At 40.2% G+C, this 22,725-nt stretch overlaps 1 protein-coding gene across 2 annotated transcripts in view; it reads right to left on the bottom strand.

The window, feature by feature from the left end:
• Window positions 1-300: 300 nt before the first annotated feature.
• Window positions 301-22,725, bottom strand: part of Tasor (transcription activation suppressor) — a 101,731-nt gene continuing 79,306 nt past the window's right edge. Inside the window, exons 18-24 of one of the 2 annotated variants that reach the window (XM_045135735.1) lie at window positions 15,578-16,497; window positions 12,967-13,089; window positions 11,742-11,901; window positions 10,848-10,956; window positions 2,400-2,578; window positions 2,080-2,244; window positions 301-1,288 (exon numbers count right to left, since the gene is read on the bottom strand). In XM_045135735.1, coding sequence (XP_044991670.1) covers window positions 819-1,288; window positions 2,080-2,244; window positions 2,400-2,578; window positions 10,848-10,956; window positions 11,742-11,901; window positions 12,967-13,089; window positions 15,578-16,497 — 2,126 coding nt within the window. In that variant the 3' untranslated portion in view covers window positions 301-818. Of the gene's footprint in view, window positions 1,566-2,079; window positions 2,245-2,399; window positions 2,579-10,847; window positions 10,957-11,741; window positions 11,902-12,966; window positions 13,090-15,577; window positions 16,498-22,725 lie in introns of both variants that reach the window. The other variant, XM_045135736.1, reaches the window with a different exon arrangement.

The raw sequence follows: 22,725 nt of genomic DNA, 5'->3' as shown, positions 1-22,725 counted from the left end.
TTCTGTAAAAAAAAGACTTAACATGTCTAGTTTGACTTTTACTAATAAACCCCAATTTTCATTTAGTACCTTATGAAGGTTTTTCTTTGAAACATGTTCGCATTAGTAGGCAATAGATAGGGGTTAGATAAGTGCTTGAAACCTATGACCGGGTTTTCCATAAACAGAAGCCAACCCCCAACTTGTTAAAAATTTGCTTACCTAAAGGATTGCACAAAGTATTTATCTCAAGAAGTTGACCAGAATGTTAAGTGAGGGAGATTTTTATATGACTGAAGATTAAAAAATACTACTTAATAATGAGTTTTATGTACATATGTTTATTATCTAGAATGTAATTACATTGTCAGGTACATCTTGAGGTACTGAGCCAAAAATCCTGTAAATATTAACATCACTGGCTTATACCTGTGTAAAAACACTATACAAAGGCTTTAATCAAAATAAATAAGTGACATTTCATTTCAGCAAAAGTAGTCTGTATCTGACATTAAAGAAAGCCATCACTATTTTATAAACATCTAACTTTACATATAAAACAGACTTCAGGCTTCAATTTGAAGCCTAAGTACAAGTAACAATTATAAAACTTAAAGGTGCCAAGAGGAGAATTCAAGTACAATATATGTTAAAAAATATATATTTATTTGAATTTTCAGATGCTTACACGTCATGATTTAAATAAGAGGGAAGAGAGATTTCAGAAAGGGTTAGAAACTTTAGAGAATGAAATATAAATTGTTAATTCACTTTCAAGAAACTGAAAAAAATCCATAACAACCTATTTTTTACTTAGCCTCAAAAAATTGTTTCTTAACTCAATGGAGATTACCTCTATCCAAGCTTTTATAAGCAGATGAAAAGTAATTATTTTGATACAAATTTGGGGCAAGGGCATATGGTATCCCTAGAAATGTCTGATGAGTAAGAACATTGAAGTGACTAAACTGATAGGGCACACTGAATTGATTCTGATAACCCTGGAAGCTCCTATATACATCAGGTCCTGTTGGATTGCTCTTCTCTCCTTCAGAGTGCACTACAGCATCAAGAACTGTCTCTTCAGCATCAGTTTGGTACGTCTCATCTTCTAATAAACTTTTTTGCGTGTCAAGAGATAACTGCAATTCAATTTGAACATTCTGTTTTTGATCTGTTCCACTTGATCCTTTGGCCTCTTTCGTAATTTTGTCTGAATGCAAACTGTTGAATACTTCTATATGTGAGATTTCATCCCCTGAATCCAGAGACATCTCCTCTTCATCCTTTTCATCGTTTTCTAAAAGAGCTACATTTAAAAAACAAAAAGTCCTCCTCTATTGAAATACACAATGTGTTTAATTTTTAAATTTATACACTACTCACACAATATAACGCGCCAGGATCTGCAAGTCCACAATCCCTTACAGCTTGGTCTTCTGCCACAAGTTCACTTAGTCACAACACTCACACTAGATGTGAATGTCCAGATAATCCGATGCTAAAAGCTTCTGCGAAATGTGTTCACGCTTAATGTTGGGAAATCCCAACTCCCAGCTCCAAAGGGGTTAATGTGAAAACAGCATCTAAAGTTATACGGTAATTCAGTATTTCACAAGACAAATATAGAGAATAAAAGTTCTCACATGTAGCTTCCCTGGATGACTAAACTGGCTAGCTCTACCAAAAACTTGACCAACAGTCTAAGTACAGCTTTCATTTAAATATAGTCTGGAACCAAAGCAGTGGCCACCTCACAGAAGACTCAAGTATATGACAGATTAGATTTCTAGTACTTTATAATTACACCTGAGACTTAGTAGTCAAATACTAAATCCCTGTACCTGGCTTCCTACTTTCTTCTTAGTAAAACCTCTGCTGACATAATAGTCAGTAAAGCTTCCATATCCTCATAGGAAACATACCTACTTCATACTGTGCACAGTCCACAGTATAGACAGAAATACCTACCACAGGTGCCAATTTGTACTGATTGTAATAAATGGTAAAAGCTTACTGCTTCTATTTCACTACTGAATAAACAAAAACCATTTCTCCTTCTGCCTGCCTTAAAGAAAATGAAAACTACTGAAAAGTTACCTGACTGTGACTCAAGATTCTCACTGGCACCAAGCAGTGGAGGATCTTCTTCTGTGACTGAGCTGTGATATCCCACAAGACTTTTAAAGTTCTGCATGAAGTCTTCAGGACTTGCAACTATTATTCCATTGTCAGTGTAACTTGAAGGCAACTTGATATTCTTCTCTAAGTTAAAAAAGAAAAGCTTAAGAGAAAGGAATGGGAAACTACACATTGACAAACGATACCACTCCTAAGGAAGGATTTTCCACCACAAGTTCTGAAATCTGACAATACATTCTGGCTCGCATTTCTGCATGCACAGAGACACACACTCTTACCCGTCAGAAAGACTGTGTGTCGTTGCTGTATGTTCTGAGCCTGAAGTCTGATGAGGCAGTCCAATTCAGGAGCATTTCGAGTTTGTGAATCACAGTTGTGGTATGACAGAATTTCAACCAGATGTTTCTTCTGATAGGCATTCAGAAGGGTCAGTAGACTCAGAGCATTAGCATTCAATCTGTGAGGTAAGTAGAGCTCAATAGCTGCATTTAGTATGGACAATTCAGAGTAAAGCCAGAATTTCTAAGTAAGGAAGCTAATGATAGCCACTGCATAAACAACCTGGGCGACATGAGACTGTGTCTCCAAAATAAAATTAAAAAAAAAAAAATTATAAACCGAGTTGGCCATCATGGCTAACATGTTTATTCAATGTAAGCACTCTGGATCAATGTGAGTTCAATGTCACCCTGAGAATACAGAATGAATTCTAGATCAGCCTGAGCTAGAGTCAAACCCTATTTTGGACCCCCCCAAAATTAAATAAACAGGGTTGGAGAGATGGCTTAGTGGTTAAGGCACTTGCCTGGGAAGCCTAAGGACCCAGGTTCAATTCCCCAGTACCCACATAAGCCGTATGTACAAGGTGGTGCATATGTCTGGAGTTTGTTTGCAGTAGCTGGAGGCCCTGGAGCACCTTATTCTCTCTATATACCTCTTTCTCTAATAAACAAACACACACATGTGTTAAAGATAAAATAAATTTTGAAAAGGGGGGCATTAGAAAGATGGCTTAGCTGTTAAGGTGATTGCCTGCAAAGACAAAGGATCCAGGTTCCATTCCCCAGAACCCGTGTAAGCCAGCTATGCACAAAGTGGTGCATGTGTCTGGAGTTCGTTTGTGGTGGCTAGTGGCCTTGGTACACCTATTTTCTTTGTCTCTCTGCCTTTTGCTCTCTGAACTAAATATAATTTTAAAAAAGAACAAAACATTTATCTTCACGAAACATTTCCTAAGGTAGGGTCTCACTCTAGTCAAGCCTGTCCCTGAACACATAGTGACCCCTCCTATCTGCCTGGGATTAAAGGTGTGTGCCACCACACCTACCTGTTTGCTATTATTTGTGAGGGAGGAGAGAGCATAAGCAAGCCAGGGGTGTGTGCCTGGGATGGCCACCCAGCTTTGCAAACAAGTGCTTTTAAGGCTGAGCCATCTCCCCAGCCTAAATTGTTTCTATATTACCAAGTAAAATGCATTAACTGGTGTAAAACTATGAGTTGCAGTTAGGTAGATGGGTAACCATGCTCGAAACTCTAGATCACCTCAGGATCATCACCTTCTATAAAGATTAATACAAAGACTTGCTACTTGCATAATTCAAAGGCTTTAGAAAGAAGATGTTAGGACATGATATTGCATGTTTATAATCCCAGCATTCAGAGACTGGAGGAGGAGGAATGAATTCAAAGCCAGTCTGAACTACACAAAAGGACTCTGGCCTAAAAATTGAGTGGCCAGCAAATTAAAAAAAAACAAAAACAAAAACAACTTATGTTTTGAGCCAGGTGTGATGGTCCACACCTTTAATCCCAGCACTTGGGAGGCAGAGGTAGGAGGATCGCCAGGAGTTCAAGGCCACCCTGAAACTACCAAGTAAATTCAAGGTCAGTCTGGGCTAGAATGAGACCCTACCTTAAAAACCATAAATTAATAAATAAAAATTACAATTCAGCCAGATGTGGGGCATGCCTTTAATCCCAGCACTTTGGAGGCAGATGTAGGATTACTGTGAGTTCAAGGCCACCCTGAGACTATGTGGCGAATTCCAGGTCAGCCTGAGCTATAGTGAGACCCTACCTCGAAAAAAGTTAAAGATTGAAGCCGGGCGTGGTGGTGCATGCCTTTAATCCCAGCACTCGAGAGGCGGAGGTAGGAGGATCACCGTGAGTTTGAGGCCACCCTGAGACTCCACAGTGAATCCCAGGTAAGCCTGGGCTAGAGTGAGACCCTACCTCAAAAAACAAAAACAAAAACAAACAAAAAAAAGTTAAAGATTGGACTGCAGAGATGGCTTCACAGTTAAGGTGCGTGCCTGTGACTCTACAGGGCCCACACAAGCTGCAAAGTTGCACATGTGCCCAAGATGGTGCTCGCAGCTGGAGCTCAATTATAGTGGTTTAGTGGTTGGAGGCCCTGCATGCCAATTTTCTCCCTCTCCCTCTCTGATAAAATGATAAAAACAAAAAAAATTAAGTTTCTGAGCATAGTGATGAATGCCTTTAATCCCAGCATTCAGCAACCTAACTGTGATCACTGTGAGTTCAAGGCCATCCTAACACTACATAGTGAATTCTAGGTCAGTCTGGGCTACAGAGACCCTACCTTGAAAAGCCTTCCCCCCACAAAAGAAAGTGTAACTGCTTGCCACACAAGAGAACTAGAGCTGGGCATGGTGGTGCACGCCTTTAATCCCAGCTCTCAGGAAGCAGAAGGAGGAGGATTGTCTTGAGTTCGAGGCTACCCTGACTACATACTGAATTCTAGGTCAGCCTGGGCTAGAGTGAGACCCTACCTCAAAGGAAAAACAAAAAAAAAGGAAAAGAAAAGAACTAAAACACTTCAAAAATTATTTAAGCCTAGGGCTGGAGAGATGGCTTAGCGGTTAAGGCACTTTCTTGCCTGCAAAGCATAAGGACCCAGGTTTGATTCCCTAGGACCCACGTAAGCCAGATGCACAATGGTGCATGTGTCTGGAGTACATCTGTAGTAGCTGAAGGCCCTGGTGTGCCCACTGTCTCTATCTGGCCCTGTCTCTCTCTCTCTACAATAAATAAAATATTTAAAAAATTACTTAAGCCTGGAGTTTCTAACCAGTGTATTATGAAACATAAGTTGGTATTTTAACAAAAAAAAAATTCAGTGATCTAGAGTTGGGTGTGGTGGCAAACCAGTATATATCAAAGCATGGGAGGCAGAAGGATTGCTCCTGAGTTTGAGGCCTGCCTGATCTACACACTAAGTTTCAAGCCTGCCAGGGATATACAGTAAGACCCTGTCTCAAATCAAACAAACAAAAGTATTGGGTTGGAGAGATTACTCAGCAGTTAAGGTGCTTGCCTGCAAAGCCTAATGAGCTGGGTTTGATTCCTCAGTACCCAGGTAAAGCCAGATGCGCAAGTGGTACACGCATATGGAGTGTGTAGCACCTAGAGGCCCTGGTGTGCCCATTCTGTCCTTTTGTTTGTATCTCTGTATGCTTGCAAATAAATAATGTTTTTTTACAAAAGGGCTAGGCCTTGGTTTCCCACCAGGAATAGATGGTAAGACCCTATTGCTGAAGACTCCATATACTTGGGCTGCAAGGCCACTGAGAAATCTTGCTGGAACTGAGCTGATAACCTCCTCCATGTAGACCAGCTGACAGAAAGCTGGAAGAAGCCATTGTGCGTACAGTTCAATGGGAGAAAGGGAAACCAACAGTGAAGATACTCATCAGTGGACACTGCAAGCCCTATTATTGGCCAGCCAGGCCAAATGAGCCAATGGGTGCAATAGTGGTACATCTGTTATGGGGGAAACCAACTGCCCTCCAATTGGACTGGAGGCCCGCTCCATGGGAAGGGAATACATCCCTGATACTAAAAACTTAAAACAAGGGTAGTCATAAGCCCTAGGGGTGTAACGTTTGCTGTTGTCTGGCCAAATGTATATACTATGCTTATCAAACTGCCCAGTAAGCACTTCTGTTAATGTTCACACCCTTATATTAATGCTACTCTCACTTTTGGTTGAGAATCTTCTCTTTCCAGATGGCAGTGACCTTGGGACAACTTAGAAGGTATCATGGTGATGGAAAGAAATGACTGCAGTGCTCAGCACTGCAATATCTGTATCACACCTTCCAAGGCTCAGGGTCTAATGCAGAAGAGGTGGCAGAAAGAATGTAAGAGCCAAAGGAAGGGCAGGACTCCACACAACATGCTCCCTCCAGACACAAAGTGGCCTGGATATCCATGGCCTCATAGTGCCTGATACTACCTGCATAAGACCATCATAAGAGGAGGAAAAGATCAAGACATCAAAAGTAAAAGAGAGACTGATTGAGATGGGGAGGGGATATGATGGAGAGTGGAGTTTTAAAGGGGTAAGTGGGGGGGAGAGAGGGTATCACCATGGGTTATTTTTTATAATCATGGAAGTTGTTAATAAAAACAATTTAAAAAAAGGGCTAGGGTATAATAATAGGATACAAAATAAGCACTCAGAAATCAGTAGCCTTCCTGTATGCTAAACAACAAACACACAGAGGATGAAATCAGAGAATTACTCCCATTCACAATTGCATTAAAAAACAACAACAAAAAAAAAACAAAAACAAAAAAAGTATGTTGGAATAAACTTAACCAAGGAAGTAAAGGAACTCTACAATGAAAACTTTAAAACACTACAAGAGATTGCAGAAGACACGAGGAAATGGAAAGGCATCACTTGTTCTTGGATTGGAAGACTCAATACTGTGAAAATGGCAATCTTACTGAAAGCAATCTACACACACTTTCAATGCAATCCCCATCAAAATTCCAATGGCATTCTTCACAGAAATAGAAAAACAATCCAAAAATTCATTTGGAAGCACAAAAAAACCCTCAAATATCTAAAACAATTTTGAACAACAAAAATAAAGCTGGTGGTATCACAATATCTGATATATTTTTTGCTTCTTTTGAGGTAGTGTCTCACTCTAGCTCAGTCTGACCTGGAAATCACTCTGTAGTCTCAGAGTGGCCTCAAACTCATGGCAATCCTCCTACCTCTGCCTCCCAGAGTGCTGTGATTAAAGGCATGTGCCACCACACCTGGCTTACCATACCTGATTTTAACCTATACTACAGAGTCATAGTAACAAAAACAGATATGTAGATCAATGGAACTGAATAAAAGACCCAGATGTAAGTCCGGGTAGCTATAGCCACCTGATCTTCAACAAGAATGCCAAAAATACTCATTACCTCTTCAGCAAATGGTGCTGGGAAAACTAGATATATATCAGTAGAAGGATGAAAATAGAGCCTTATCTCTCTCCATGCACAAGAATTAAGCCCAAATGGATCAAGGACTTTAATATCAGACCTGAAACTCTGAAAGTGCTAGAGGAAAAAGTAAGGTAAACCCTTCAAAATATTGGTCTTGGCAAAGATTTTCTGAATATAACCACAACTGCTCAAGGAAATAAAAACCACATATTAACTGTGGGACCTCATGAAATGACAAAGATTTTGTACTGCAAAGGACACTGTGAATAGAGCAAAGAGGCAACCTATAAAATGGGAGAAAATCCTTGCCAGCTATACATCTGATAGAAGTTTATATCTAAGATATACAAAGAACCCAAAAAAATTAAATAATAAGAAATCAAACAACCCAATTTAAAAAATGGGCTATGGAAATAGAGAGTTATCAAGAGAAGAAATACAGATGACATATAAACATCTAAAAAGATGTTCTGCCGGGTGTGGTGGCGCACGCCTTTAATCCCAGCACTTGGGAGGCAGAGGTAGGAGGATCACCATGAGACTACATAGTGAATTCCAGGTCAGCCTGAGCCAGAGTGAGACCCTAAAGTGCTTGCCTGTGAAGCCTAAAGACCCCGGTCTGAGGCTCGATTGCCCAGGACCCACATTAGCCAGATGCACAAGGGGATGCACATGTCTGGAGTTTGTTTGCAGTGGCTGGAGGCCCTGGCGCGCCTATTCTCTCTCCCTCTCTCTATCTCCAATAAATAAACAAAAATAACAAAAAAAATTTATTAAAAAGATGTTCTACATCCCTAGACATGAGGGAAATGCAGATTAAAACTACACTGAGATTCCATCTCACTCCTGTCAGATTGGCTACCATCATGAAAACAAATGACCATAAATGCTGGTGAGGATACGGAAAAAGAGGAACCCTTCTAAAAAAACTGTTGGTGGGAATGCAATCTGGTCCAGCCATTGTGGAAATCAGTGTGGAGACTCTTGAGACAGCTAAAAACAGATCTATCATATGACCCAGCTATACCACTCCTAGGCATATATCCTAAGGACTCGTCTCATTACCTTAGAGATACTTGCAACAACCATGTTTATTGCCACTCTATTCACAATAGCTAAGAAATGGAACCAGCTTAGATGTCCCTCAGCTGATGAGTGGATAATGAAGATGTGGCACATTTACACAATGGAGTTTTACTCAGTGGAATTAAAAATTTTTCAGGGAAACAGATGGATCTGGAAAGGATTATACTTAGGGAGGTAACATAGGTCCAGAAAGGAAAATGTCACATGTGGATCCTAGCTACAAATGATTTGACTTCTATGTGAATAGGGATATAACTCAGGAGCAGAGGCCAGTAAGCTATAAAGGGGATAATAAAGGAAATAGAAAGGGAAGGAGGGAGGGGGGACTTAATAGGATGGTATTGTGTACATGTAAGTAGAAGAGCAGATTAATAGGGGTTAAAAGGCCTAAGTGAGGTCAGAGGAAGAGATTGAGTAAAGGAAAGGTGGAAGGAGGGCCAATCAAAATCTAAGAGGATATAAATAAGTCATATGGAAACCTACTCTTTTGGATAATAGAAGAGTCAGAAGCCATAGATTGTTAGTAGAAAATTTTCAGTGCCAGGGATAGGATACTTCCCAGGGAGCTGTTGGCCAGGGAGGTCACTGATAAGCCCCCAAACATTACAGGCCATTGCTGAGGCCCTTGGTTTTCCACCAGGAATAGATGGTAAGATCCTATTGCTGAAGACTACACATACTTGGGTTGCAAGGTCACTGAAAAATCCTGTTGGAGCTTAGCTGAAAACCTCCTTTATGTAGTCCAGCTGACAGAAAGCTGGAAAGAGCTACACTGCATGCAATTCAATGGGAGAGACAGAAATCACTAGTGGAGATAATCAACGGTAGACACTGCAAGTCAGCCAGGCCAAATGAGCCAAGGGGTGCAACAGTGTCATGTCTGTTATGGGGAAAACCAACCACTCTTTATTTGGACTGCAGGCCTATTTCATGGGAGGGAAAACCTGATACTGAAAACCTACAACAGGGATAGCCATGAGCCTTAGGGGTGTAATGTCTGCTGCTTTCTGGCTGAATGTATATACTGTGCTCGCCAAACTGCCCAGTAAGCACTTCTCTTAATGTTCATACCCATATATTAATGCTACTCTCACTTTTGGTTAGAGAACCTTCTCTTTTCAGATGGCAGTGACCTTGGGATGACTCAGAAGGAACCATGGTGCTGAGAAGTGACAGAGGAGTGGTCAGCACTGAAGCATCTTGATCACATCTTCCAAGGCTCAGGGTCCATTGCAGAAGAGGTGGCAGAAAGAATGTAAGAGCCAAATGAAGGGTAGGACTCCTTACAATGTGCTCCTCCAGACACACAATTGCCTGGCTATCCATGACCTCACAGTGCCTGACACTACCTACTCAAGACCATCATGATAGGAGGAAAAGATGATGACATCAAAATAAAATAGAGACTGATTGAGAGAGGGAGGCAGTATGATAGGGAATGGAGTTTCAAAGGGGAAAGTGGAGGGAGGGAATTACTCTGTGTTATTCTCTACAATTATGGAAGCTGTCAATAAAAACAAACAAAAACACCTGGAAAAAAATAAAATTAAGAGGGCTGGAGAGATGGCTTAGCATTTAAGATGTTTGCCTGCAAAACCAAAGGATCCCGGTTTGATTCTCCAGGTCTCACATAAGCCAGATGCACAAGGGGGCACATGCATCTGGAGTTTATTTGCAGTGGCTGGAGGTCCTGGCGTGCCCATTTTCTCTCTAATAAATAAAAAGTGAAATTAAATTTTAAAAAGGGGGGGCGAGGTATGTAGTGATGTGAGTGCTAGCACAGAACACACACAAGGCGTTGGGTTCAGTCCCCGGCACCACATCAACAGGCGTTGTGGTGCAAGCCTGAGAATCAGGAGTTCTGGGTCATCTTCTGCTAATAAGCTATAGGACAACCTACAACCAACATGAAAAAAAGATGCTAGTGGAGCAAACAATTACTAACCAGCATTTTCATAGATCTCTACTTGTGAAAGATGGCACTTTAAATCTCATGACTCTTGTTTGTAGAACTTCAGCGAGTAGTGCTTCAATGAAATGACTTCTAGCTATACTGATATCACAAAGACAAATATATAGTTGCCTCAATATATGTTCTAATCAGATCTTGCCGGGCTGAGATCAGTTACTGTCCAAATGTGTGATTATTAGATTAATTTCCTAAAGTACTCGCTAACTGAGAGATCTGATTAAGGTGGGGTATACTGTTCAGTCCAAAGAAATTTGACATTAGCATGAAGAAAGGAAATAAAAGAATTCTGACCCACTGTGATTCTTCTAGATTTTCATGAACATTAAAGCCTTGCCTATGCATACAACAATGTCACCACATACATGTGCAGGTCTAGGTGCTTTACACTAGATTACAATTATTTTCCACAGCTTACCTGCCCAGTTCCTTTAGTTTTTTCTGAAATTTACAGTGGATCTTCCACTGCCATTTTCCTTCTGGAGTACTAAGTTCTTCCAGGAATGTCAAAAAAATTTTAAGGCTCTCTGTTAGAAACAATGAAATTCATTTTAATTCAACATTTTTAGCAGTCTACTCCATGCCTAAATTATGGCATGCTTGCTCATAGTATATATATGTACAGTTTACAGATTTCATCCACTTGTGAATGAACCCCATGATGTCTTCATTTTGAATGACAATTTATCTAATTTTGGTCTTTTCACAAAGTGTTCAGGATGCCATTCTGAGAATATTTTCATCCTTTCTCTTCCCTCATCAGAGGGGAAAAAAAGCTCTAACATAACATCTACAATTGATAATAAAACAACTTATGATATTAGAAGAGGAAACTAAGTGCAGTAATAGGTACTTTATAGTAGATTATAGGAAAATATTTGTAAAAACAAAATGGAAAAGAAATTTGAGGTAGTAAAGGCTAGGGAAAGATGAAAATGTACCCGTGAATGGCACAGTAAAAAGATAATACATTTGAGCTGGTTGTGGTGGTGCATCCCTTTAATCCCAGCACTCAGGAGATAGAGATAGGAGGATCACCATGAGTTTGAGGCCACCCTGAGAATACAGAATGAATTCCAGGTCAGCCTAGAGTGAAACCCTACTTCAAAGAAAAAGAAAAAAAAAAAAAAAAAAAAAGGTAATATATTTGAGTAGTTTGAATCTCTAGTTTTAATTTTCTCTAAAAACCTAGTGGAGAAAACACACACACACACACACACACACACAGAGAGAGAGAGAGAGAGAGAGAGAGAGAGAGAGAGAGAGAAAGAGAGAGGGAAGTTACAAGCCAAAAAGAATGCAGTAATCTTACCAACTGTGACAACCTCTAAATTTAGAATTGATTCATCAGACACAATAAAGCCACCAGATACAAATAACTCATTATATGTATGATTTTTCACATCATCCAGGCTATCAACACCAGCAAAGCTAACGCATGGGAGTTTCTTTAATGCCACCAAGCCAGGTACCTGTCAACAAAAACAAATACAATCCTAAGAAGTCTATATATATATATATATATATATATATATATATGTATGTATGTATGTATTTTTCTTTTTGTTTTACAAGGTAGGGTCTCACTCTAGCCCAGGCTGACCTATAGTCTCGAGGTGGCCTTGAACTCATGGTGATCCTCCAACCTCTGCCTCCAGATTGCTGGGATTAAAGGAGTGCTCCACCACACCCTGCTTAATCCCAGCATTCTTCCTTTTACCCCTGACGTAGGGTCTCACTCTAGCTTAGGCTGACCTGGAATTCACTCTGTAGTCTCAGGGTGGCCTTGAACTCATGGCAATCCTCCTACCTTTGCCTCCCCAGTGCTGGGATTAAAGGTGTGCGCCACCACACCCGGCCTAAGAGAAGTCTTAACAAAATGCAGCATTCCTATTACTTTCCAATACTGACCAACATTTATATACTGGGGACCCAACGTGAGGAGAGGGAAGGAGCTTACAATTGATCTGAAAATACAAAGTAGACTAGTGCAAACGCATGTATAACCTGAATCCTCAGAATTCAAAGACAGAGGAACAAGCACACCTGTAACCCTACCACCCGGGAGGTGGAGGCAGAAGGAAGAACGTTCAAAGCCAATTTTGGCTGCACAGTTTAAGGCCAACCTAGGTAAGAGCCTATATACCAGGACTCGTGGGAGGCCAACACTTGAGGCAGACTCATAAGACTGGCCAGGCAGTGATCTCCAAGCCCAAGAGAAGTAGGGACTTGTGTGGAAAAAAGTCTGGGACATAAAAATACAGATAGCACGAGTTAGCAAGTCTTCTAGCATTCAAGGACTTGGTATGCTTATTAATTGAATAATTTGAATGTTAAAGCAGATCTACAATGTATGCCACCTTAAAATTTTGCAACAGTATAAATAAAATCTCACAAGCTGGTTTATGGATAGATAGTTGCTTTATCCTTTTTTAAAGCTTATTTTAAAAGACCACAGCTTGACTGTCACAGTAAGTTTTAAAACAAGGGGAGTTTTAAAAATCAAAATATGAAGCAGACTGAACGGAACTGCCTACCTTGTGAATGAACCCTGCAATGTCTTCATTCTGGATGATAATCAGTAGTTTATCTAACTGGGATCTTCTTTCCAAAAAGTGCTCAGGATGACATTCTGTATTACCTAATTTGGTAAGATATGCCTGTTAAAGAAAACCAACTAGGTCAACATTAAAAAGGTACTTCTGCAACCATTAATTATCAAAATACAACATAACCTAATAAGCTTAACTGCTCCTCAGACACATTAAACTACTCTTAAGGAATCATAAAGTCAGAGCTTCAAGAGTCACACTTTCACAATCTTTGAATGAATTAAAGCTAAATTACTCTAAGAAATTAGTACAGATTTTTGACTCACCTGTTCTGGGAAACAAGGGGCCCAGTCAGAAACCATTCCTTCGCTCTCTTTGCCCCTTCCTGAAGAATGACCAGTATACTCTCAGAGCACATGTACAACTCAAGCTCATTTAATTCAAAACAGCTCAAAGGGCATCCTTTGTTAACTTATTTATTTGGGGGTGGGGCAGATGGAGAGAATGGACGTGCCAGGGCCTCTAACCACTGCAAATAAACTGCAGACACATGCACCACTTGTGCATGGCTTTATATGGATACTGGGGAATCGAACCTGGGTCCTTTGGCGTTGCAGGCAAGCACCTTAACTGCTGAGCCATCTTTCTAGTTCAAAGGGCATTTTGGGGGGGATGGAGGTTTGAGGTAGGCTGACCAGGAATTCACTATGTAGTCTCAGGGTGGCTGAACTCACAGTGATCCTCCTACCTGTCCGCAGAGTGCTGGGATTAAAAGCTTATGCCATCACGCCTGGCCAAAGGGCATTCTTACAGACCTTCAGTATCCACATCTAGGCTTTCCTATCTAACACCTCCCCCATGCTAGTGACACTGGTACTACCTTAAGTTCCCTTTGCAGTGTGCGTGTGAAAACCTGAGCTCTGAAGCAGTGTAGGATCTTTACCTCCCAGACTGATATACTCAGCAGCAGCAATAGCTGGTCAGCCATAATAGATGAGCAGAGTGAAGTGTCACTCTCAAAGAGTTTTTTTTTTTTTTTTTTTTTTTAAATAACCTTAAAGCAACATTTCTTTCTTTCCATGTGTGGAGGCCAGAGGTTAACACTGGTATCTTCTAGTGCTCTCCATTTTTTGAGATAAGGTTCCTCACTGGACCCGGAGCTGAGATTTCAGGTTGGGGTGCTGGGTATCTGAACTCTGGTTCTCATGCTTGAATAGCAAGCACTTTACTCACTGAGCCACCTCACCAACCCCTACAGTAAGCATTTCTGGCACTTTTTGCTCTAAGATCTGAAGTTTTTAGGAATATCTTGGATTAGCTAAATTATCAGACAGGCCTGCTGAAGACTGTGGTCTTTTTACTGCAGAAAACTAAAATGTACAGCAGGGTATGGTAGCTTGTGTCTATAATGCCAACAGATGGGAGCCTGAAGGAGGTGGATCACCATGAGTTCAAGGTCAGCTTGGTCTATGAGTTCAGAGTAGTCTAGGCCAAAACTCCAATCAAGGTAAATAAATTCTGTAAATGAGAATAAGTGTTTATTTTAAAGCTCAACATATCTTCCTTAAGAGATTAAAAACATAAAGCTTATTGAGTCCTAGTTAGTAATGTTAAACCACTAATACAATTCTGTCAATATGTTACTACTTGCATACCTACTGTTAAGAAATTAGGACCTGCATGCCTTTAATCCCAACACTACTACTCACAGCCCATCTTAAGTTTTTTATTCTTCAATATTTTATTTTTATTTATTTATTTGAGACAAGGAGAGGGAGAGACAGAGAGAAAGTGAGTGAGAATGGATGTGCCAGGGCCTCTAGCCACTGCAAATGAACTCCAGATGCATGCACCACCATGTGCATCTGGTTTATGTGGGATCTGAAAAATCAAACCTGGGTCCTTAGGCTTTTCAGGCATGTGCCTTAACTGTTAAGCCATCTCTCCAGCCCCCAAGTTTTTTGATCAATAAGAGGTAATTGTGACATAATCAGGGTATCAAGAAATGACAAAAAAATGTCATTAAACCATCCTTGGGAACTACTTCATTTTTATACTGGACTGATAAAATCCTCAGAATTTATGTTAGTTCTCTGTATTTTTCCTTCCCCTTCAAGTAAATCACACTTAAAACTTTTCAACCAATAAACATTGGGACTGGAAAGGTGGGTAGGTGGCTAAAAGTGCTTGCTTACAAAGCCTGAGATCCTGGATTCAAATCCCCAGTAAAGCCAGATACTAGAGTTCATTTGCAGCAGCAGGAAGTCCTGGTGAGCTTACTCTCATTCATAAATAAATAATTTTAAAAAGAATCTAAACACATTTATAGCAGATACAGAGACTTTCTTTTGGAGGTGGTGGGGGTGCTACTGAACTCATTGCCATCCCTTGTAGTATATTTTAAAATCCAACAAGCAAGATGCTGAATTCTAAGGTATTTAGGCAATAGGTCTGTTTAGTTCAATTTATTCATCCTTTGTTGTATTCTGAACTGCTAAATTAGGAAATAATGAGTCAAGTTTCTAAAAGCTCCCACATAAAGTTCAGAGCAACAAGAAAGTTTGGTGACATCCCCACCACGTCCTCACTTAATTACCTTGATCTCTTTAGAGAGCACACTCTCCTCCTCTTCGTGGATATAAAACTTCACAGTGTTTTTCTGAACATCTTTCATAATTTTAACCAAACTATTAAATACTTCAGGTTCTAACTGGCTTATAAAGTTGGAAAGAGCTGGTTGGGTTGAGATGTTTACATCACTGGGTGAGTGTGTTTCTTTTTCTACTGGCTCTGGCACAGTATCAGCAGGTAGAGTGTGGTCAGAAGTCACCATTAACTTGGGGCAGTGATGTGTTTGGTTCATCTCTACTTCCGTTGAAGGTGAAGAAGCCTGCTGCTCATGGGAATCTTTGAAAGCTTCAGTACAAGGTGGCTCAAAGAGGTCTTTATTGTTAAAGTCAGTAGAGGAAACTGATACGATCCGCCTTCTCAGAGGATTTAATGCTACCTTAGTATCAGAACCATTAGGACTGACTGGTGGCAAGTTCTCACCTGTGGCTGATGCTTTAATAACAATGGTATTCAGTTTCTCATGTAAGCCATCTACAAACTCCTGTATACCAGCTTTGGAAGTCTTGGAATATATGAACTCCGAAAGACGCTTCATTTTCTCTTGTGTGGAAAAGATAGGTGTGGAAATTCTACTAACATAGGAAACATTCTTTTGCTTCAAAATTTCTTCTATTTTCCTAGAAAAGAGGTGGAACTCTCCTAACACTGTATTCTCTGTGGCCTCACTTGCTGGAGGAAGTTCTTCTGCTGGCACACACTGTTCCTCCACTGTTAACACCTGACCTGCCAACACTTCATCCTCAGTGGTGCTCTTTACCGTGTCTGTAAATGGAGAGGATGGAAACTGGTAATCAGAACTTCGTTCTCTGCTTATTACTCGAGGGTCGTTAGGAAAGGTCTCCTGCGGTGGTAGACACGGCAGTTGTTCTTCTAGTGATTTCACACCTGTACAGAAAGAATTTTGTCATTATGTCAGCATTCCAAAGTGATGACAAGTGAGAAAACAAACTTCAATTAGAAAAAAGTCACCAAATATATGCTTAGAATTACATATCAGGAATTAAATAAAAACATCATCCTGGCATGAACCTTATTTTCTATGTGCTTTAGCTTTCAGTAGGAAGAGTAACAGTTTTGTTTCTGTCTGTATTTTCTTTCCAAGTGCTCAGTGCTTATTTGGCATCAATACAAGTCACTTCCTTCTTTCTACTTCCCTATATCTGTAGGTCTGACTTGAACAGACATATTTTATTCATGTATTCCTTACCAAGTATTGACAATACCTCCTTAATATGAGAACTGAATATAAGGCCACTAAAAGAATGCCAAACCAAAATGTATGACTGACTGCTAAGCATTTCAGGCTGACTCTCAGATATGCATTGATTAGTGGATTTCCTGCAATGGTATAAACTTTATTGTATCAGGTGAAAAGAGGCTCAAAAGAAAAGAAAGAACATATTTCATAGATGCATTAAGATTACTAATCCCTTTCATGCTGCTTTCAAAATATTTTCATTTGTTTGGAAATTATTCCAAGAGAAATCAGGATAGCTATTTTGGATAATGAGGTCTTTCAGTCAGGCAATACCTGCCTTTGACTTATGACAACTGGCTCAATATATATACTATTTTTCCTACAAATCATAAATTCAAATGCTTTTGAAACTACTTTTATTTGCTTTTTCTTCAAGGTATGGTTTTGGTCTAGACCAGTCTGATTTGGAATTCACTATGTAGTCTCAGGGTGGCCTCAAATTTATAGTGATCCTCCTACTTCTGCCTCCTAAGTACTAGGATTAAAGGCATGTGCCACCATGTCCAGCCTTTGAAACTAATTTTAAAAACAGGTATCCTAAGTCCATGTATAAGTACAAGGAAAAAATATATTTAACTTCAATTTGTAGTCACTTTTCAAAACATAAAAATTAAAATCTTTGATAAAAGGATTGTATCACAAAATTTTACCCTTTAAAAAATTACTAATTTTCATCTTCTGTGTTTGTTGTTAGCATATAGGGAAGCTATTGATTTCTGTATGTTTATTTTGCATCCTGCTACATGGCTATAGGTATTTATCAGCTCTAACAGTCTGCTGGTAGTCTTTAGGGTCCTATAATATAGAATCATGTCATCTGCAAATAATGTTAACTTGATCTCTTCCTTTCCAATTTGTATCCCTTTTATGTGCATCTCTGGCCTTATTGCTATGGCTAAGACTTCCAGTACTATATTGAATGAAAGTGGGGACAGTGGACACCCTTGTCTTGTTTCTGATTTTAGTGGAAAAGTTTCAAGTTTTTCTCCATTTAGTATGTTGGCTATAGGTTTGTCATAAATAGTCTTTATTATGTTGAGATATGTTCCTTCTATTCTGTCTCTGTAGGACTTTTTATCATGAAGGGATGTTAGATTTTGTCAACTGCTTTTTCTGCATCTAACGAGATGATCATATGATTTTTGACCTTCAATCAACTTATATAATGTATTACATTTATCAACTTGCGTATGTTGAACCATCCCTGCATTTCTGGGATAAAGCCTACTTGGTCTGGGTGAATCATCTTTTTGAGATATTCTTGTATTCTGTTTGCCAACATTTTGTTGAGAATTTTTGCATCTATGTTCATGAGGGAGATTGGTCTGTAATTTTTATTTATTTATTTATTGTTCTATCTTTGCCTGGTTTTGGTATCAGGGTAATTAATGCTGGCTTTGTAGAAGGAGTCTGGTAGGACTCCTTCCTTTTCTATTTTATGGAAAAGCTTAAGAAGCATTGGTGTTAGTTCTTCCATGAAGGCCTGGTAAAATTCACCAGTGAATTTAGCAGGGGGAGGAGGGAGGAAATTACCATGGAATATTGTTTACAATTATGGAAGCTGTCAATAAAACATTAAATTAAAAAATACTAATTTTCTTTTTTTTTTTAAAATATTTTTTGTTCAATTTTTATTTATTTATTTGAGAGTGACAGACAGAGAGAAAGACAGATAGAGGGAGAGAGAGAGAATGGGCGCGCCAGGGCTTCCAGCCACTGCAAACGAACTCCAGACGCGTGCGCCCCCTTGTGCATCTGGCTAACGTGGGACCTGGGGAACCGGGCCTCGAACCGGGGTCCTTAGGCTTCACAGGCAAGCGCTTAACCGCTAAGCCATCTCTCCAGCCCCTAATTTTCTTTTAAATTTTGCCAACATTCCCTAACAAACCACTGCTGTAGTATGTGGAAATGGTGCCTTGAAATGAACATGTCTAGTCATAGACTTTCAATGACTGCAGCAGCACACCGTCTTCTTTACAAACCTCTCACACATCGCTAGACATTTAACCAGCCTCAACAGTAGTCACCTTGTAACATTCGCTATCAGTCCAGGGAATTGCCATAAACTACTGTATTCAGCTATTGCAAAAGGCACTGATCAGCAGAGTAAGAGTACAGTAGGCCACAGGTAGAAGTGAGAAGGGGAGCAAAGCAACAAACTTATAAAATGGGGGAGCTGGCTCAAAGCAGGTAGGCCAGGCCCAGGTTCCACTGTTCAGTACCGCATAAAAGCCAGATGCACAAAATAGCTGTGGTAGTTTGAATGGATGTCCTCCAATATATTCAGGAGTTTTATTCTAGCTTGTAACTTGCCTGAAACAGGTGTTACTATGGGCGGATTCTAAGGTATGTTTGGGGGCAGATCTAGAATTCCAGCCTAGAGGACTTCCGGTTAAGATGGCGGCGTACGTACCACGCCAAAGCAGCCTAGGGGGGAAAAAGACCAAAAAACAACTCAGCAAAATACACACTTTTACTAAAAAGTGAGGTGTATAGGAAATTGAGGCGGCAGCGGAGAAGTGGAAGAGTTATAGAGCATCCAGAGCCTGCACAGGCCGGAAGGGCGGCTCCGGCAGCTCGGCCAATCGCCGCAACCGCGGCGCAGCAGAAAGCCGCCAGACTCTCGGCTCGAGCCGCAGGAGAAGCCAGGTGTGGGATTTTCCCCTCGCACCGTGCTCTCCGCAACTCGGGAAACGTGAGGGGAGAGCGGCAGCGAGCAGCGGAGGAGAAGACCGCGAGGTAGAAGCACACGTGGACCAGCGAGACAACCAGAGCAACCGCGGCTCCCTCCCCTCCCCCAACGCCTGAACCCAGCTCCAGCGAACACAGCAGCCGCCCGGGACCAGCCACGCCAACTTGGGCTGACAGCGGGACCCAAGCAGGAGCAGAGTTCGGCAGCAACTTCAGCGGCTCCAGCACCGGTACCAGCGGCCCCAGCAGCAGCGGACCCAGGAGCGGCAGCGGCAGGGAACAGGCAGCAGCAGCTTCAGCAGCGGTGGTGGCTCCAGTGGTGGCAGCTACGACATCAGCAGAGGCAGCAGCAGCGGCTCGGTTTGCCCCGTAGGAAAAGCAAGTGCCCAGCTCCAGAAATCAGAACAGCAGCCCGACGACCCAGGCAGCAACTTGACTGAGACCAAAATCACCCAAGGTAACTGGGATTGCACCACGGAAGGGTCTCACTTGGTCACAAGCTGACTTGGATACCTCAACAGACCAGAAATCTAAACCTCTTTGTTGATAGAGGATCTGGCCATTATAATAACTACTCTTGCATACATACTCGGGGCTGTTTTTGATTGAATGTGTACAGTGTTTAGTTAAATTTTAGAATCTACCTGTATTTTATTCCACTCAGCCTGCTTGAAGACTCCTATAGCAGGGAAACTCAACCCCTAAGAACATCTTTGTAGATACTCTGAGAGTCTTAAGAGCCACACCTAATACCTTAAGGTCCTACCCTGAAAATATATTACATCAAATCTATTGATACAGCTAAGAATACACAGCTAGCTAGAAAATCCAAGCATTAACTTAATCCAAGATGCAAAAATATATACATTATAACACAAACACTAAAAAGCAAGACGATATAAATCCACCTAAAAGTATTAATGCATCAGAAATGTCCTCCAGTGAGAGTTAGAGGAAATACCTAAGAGTTCAAAAGAATAAATATAAATATGTTCAAAGAGGTCAAAGAACACATGAAAATAATCAAAGAAGAAATCAAAGAGGAAATCAAAGGAATCAAAGAAGAGGCAGGACACCAATTTAATGAAATAAAGAAGGCAATACAAGACATAAATAGGGAAATAGAAATAATAAATAAAAACCAGTCAGAATTACTAGCAATGAAGAACACAGTTAATGAAATAAAAAAACTCTGTAGAAAATCTCACCAGTAGGATGGATGAGGGAGAGGACAGAATATCTAAGCTAGAAGACCAGGTGGCAGACCTAATGCAGTCCAACAAAGAGAAAGACAAACTTATAGAAAAGTATGAGTGGGAATTTCAAGATATTCGGGACACTATGAAAAGATCCAATATAAGAATTCAGGGCATAGTAGAAGGAGAAGAACTCCACTCCAGAGGCATAGTAGGCATCTTCAACAAAATCATAGAGGAAAATTTCCCCCAAATTGGGAAAGAGGTGCCAATGCAGATACAGGAAGCCTTTAGAACCCCAGCCAGACAAAACCCAGAAAGAACCTCTCCTCGCCATATTATAATCAAACTTCCAAACACACAAACCAAAGAAAAAATATTGAAAGCAGTTAGAGAGAAAAATCAAGTTACCTACAAAAGCAAGCCCATCAGGATTACAGCAGATTATTCAACACAAACTTTTAAAGCCAGAAGGGCTTGGAGTGATATATTCCAAGTTCTGAACGATAACAACTGTCAACCAAGGTTACTTTATCCTGCAAAGTTATCCATTCAAATAGATGGAGAAATAAAGACATTCCATGACAAAAGCAGGTTAAAGGAGTATTTGAAGACAAAATCAGCTCTACAGAAAATACTTGATAGAATCCTCCATGCTGAACAAAAGGAAAAGCACACATATAAGGAACCTAGAAAAAACCAGCTATACTCAAATACCAGTTAACAGAAGAGAGCACAGGTAGAACCAGTAACACACACACACACACAGACACACAACAATGGCAAACATAAATACACACCTTTCAATAATATCTCTTAATATCAACGGTCTCAATGCCCCAACGAAAAGACATAGATTGGCAGACTGGGTTAAAAAGCAGGATCCTACAATTTGTTGTCTCCAAGAAACTCACCTTTCTACAAAGGATAGACATTATCTTAGGGTGAAAGGTTGGAAGACGGTGTTTCAAGCAAATGGGCCTAGAAACAAGCAGGGGTTGCTATCCTAATGTCAGACAGGGTAGACTTTAGTCTGACGTTAGTCAAAAAAGATAAGGAAGGTCACTTTATATTGATTAAGGGCACACTCCAACAGGAGGACATTACAATCCTAAACATATATGCACCTAACATGGGGGCTCCCAAATTCGTCAAACAAACAATATTAGAACTAAGGTCACAGATAACACCAAACACAGTGGTGGTGGGTGACTTTAACACCCCACTCTCATCAATTGACAGGTCATCCAGGGAAAGAATAAACAGAGAGGCATCTGGACTAAATGAGGTCATAGAAGGAACGGACCTAACAGATATATACACGACATTTCATCCAAAGGCTGCAGAATATACATTCTTTTCAGCAGCACATGGAACATTCTCTAAAATAGACCATATATTAGGACACAAAGCAAATCTTAACAAATTCAGGAAAATTGAAATAATTCCTTGCATTCTATCTGACCACAATGGAATTAAACTACAAATCAGTAGCAAGAAAGGCTATAGAGCATACACAAAATCATGGAAACTAAACAATACACTACTAAATGATGAGTGGGTCAATGAAGAAATCAAAAAGGAAATCAAAAAATTTATAGAGTCAAATGATAATGAGAACACAACATACCAAAATCTCTGGGACACAATGAAGGCAGTTCTAAGAGGTAAATTTATAGCCTTAAGTGCCTATATTAAGAAATTAGAAAGGTCGCAAGTAAACGACCTAATGCTTCGCCTTAAAGCCTTGGAAAAAAAAGAACAAGGCAAACCAAAAATTAGTAGACGGGAAGAAATAATAAAGATTAGGGCAGAAATTAATGAAATAGAAACAAAAAGAACAATCCAAAGAATTAATGAAACAAAGAGTTGGTTCTTTGAAAGGATAAACAAGATTGATAAACCCTTAGCAAATCTGACCAAAAGAAAGAGAGAAGAAACACAAATTAATAAAATCAGAGATGAACA

This window comes from Jaculus jaculus, chromosome 16 (genome assembly GCF_020740685.1).
Source record: "Jaculus jaculus isolate mJacJac1 chromosome 16, mJacJac1.mat.Y.cur, whole genome shotgun sequence".
In the NCBI taxonomy this organism is placed as follows: domain Eukaryota; kingdom Metazoa; phylum Chordata; class Mammalia; order Rodentia; family Dipodidae; genus Jaculus; species Jaculus jaculus.
This window is presented reverse-complemented; position numbering and strand designations above follow the sequence as displayed.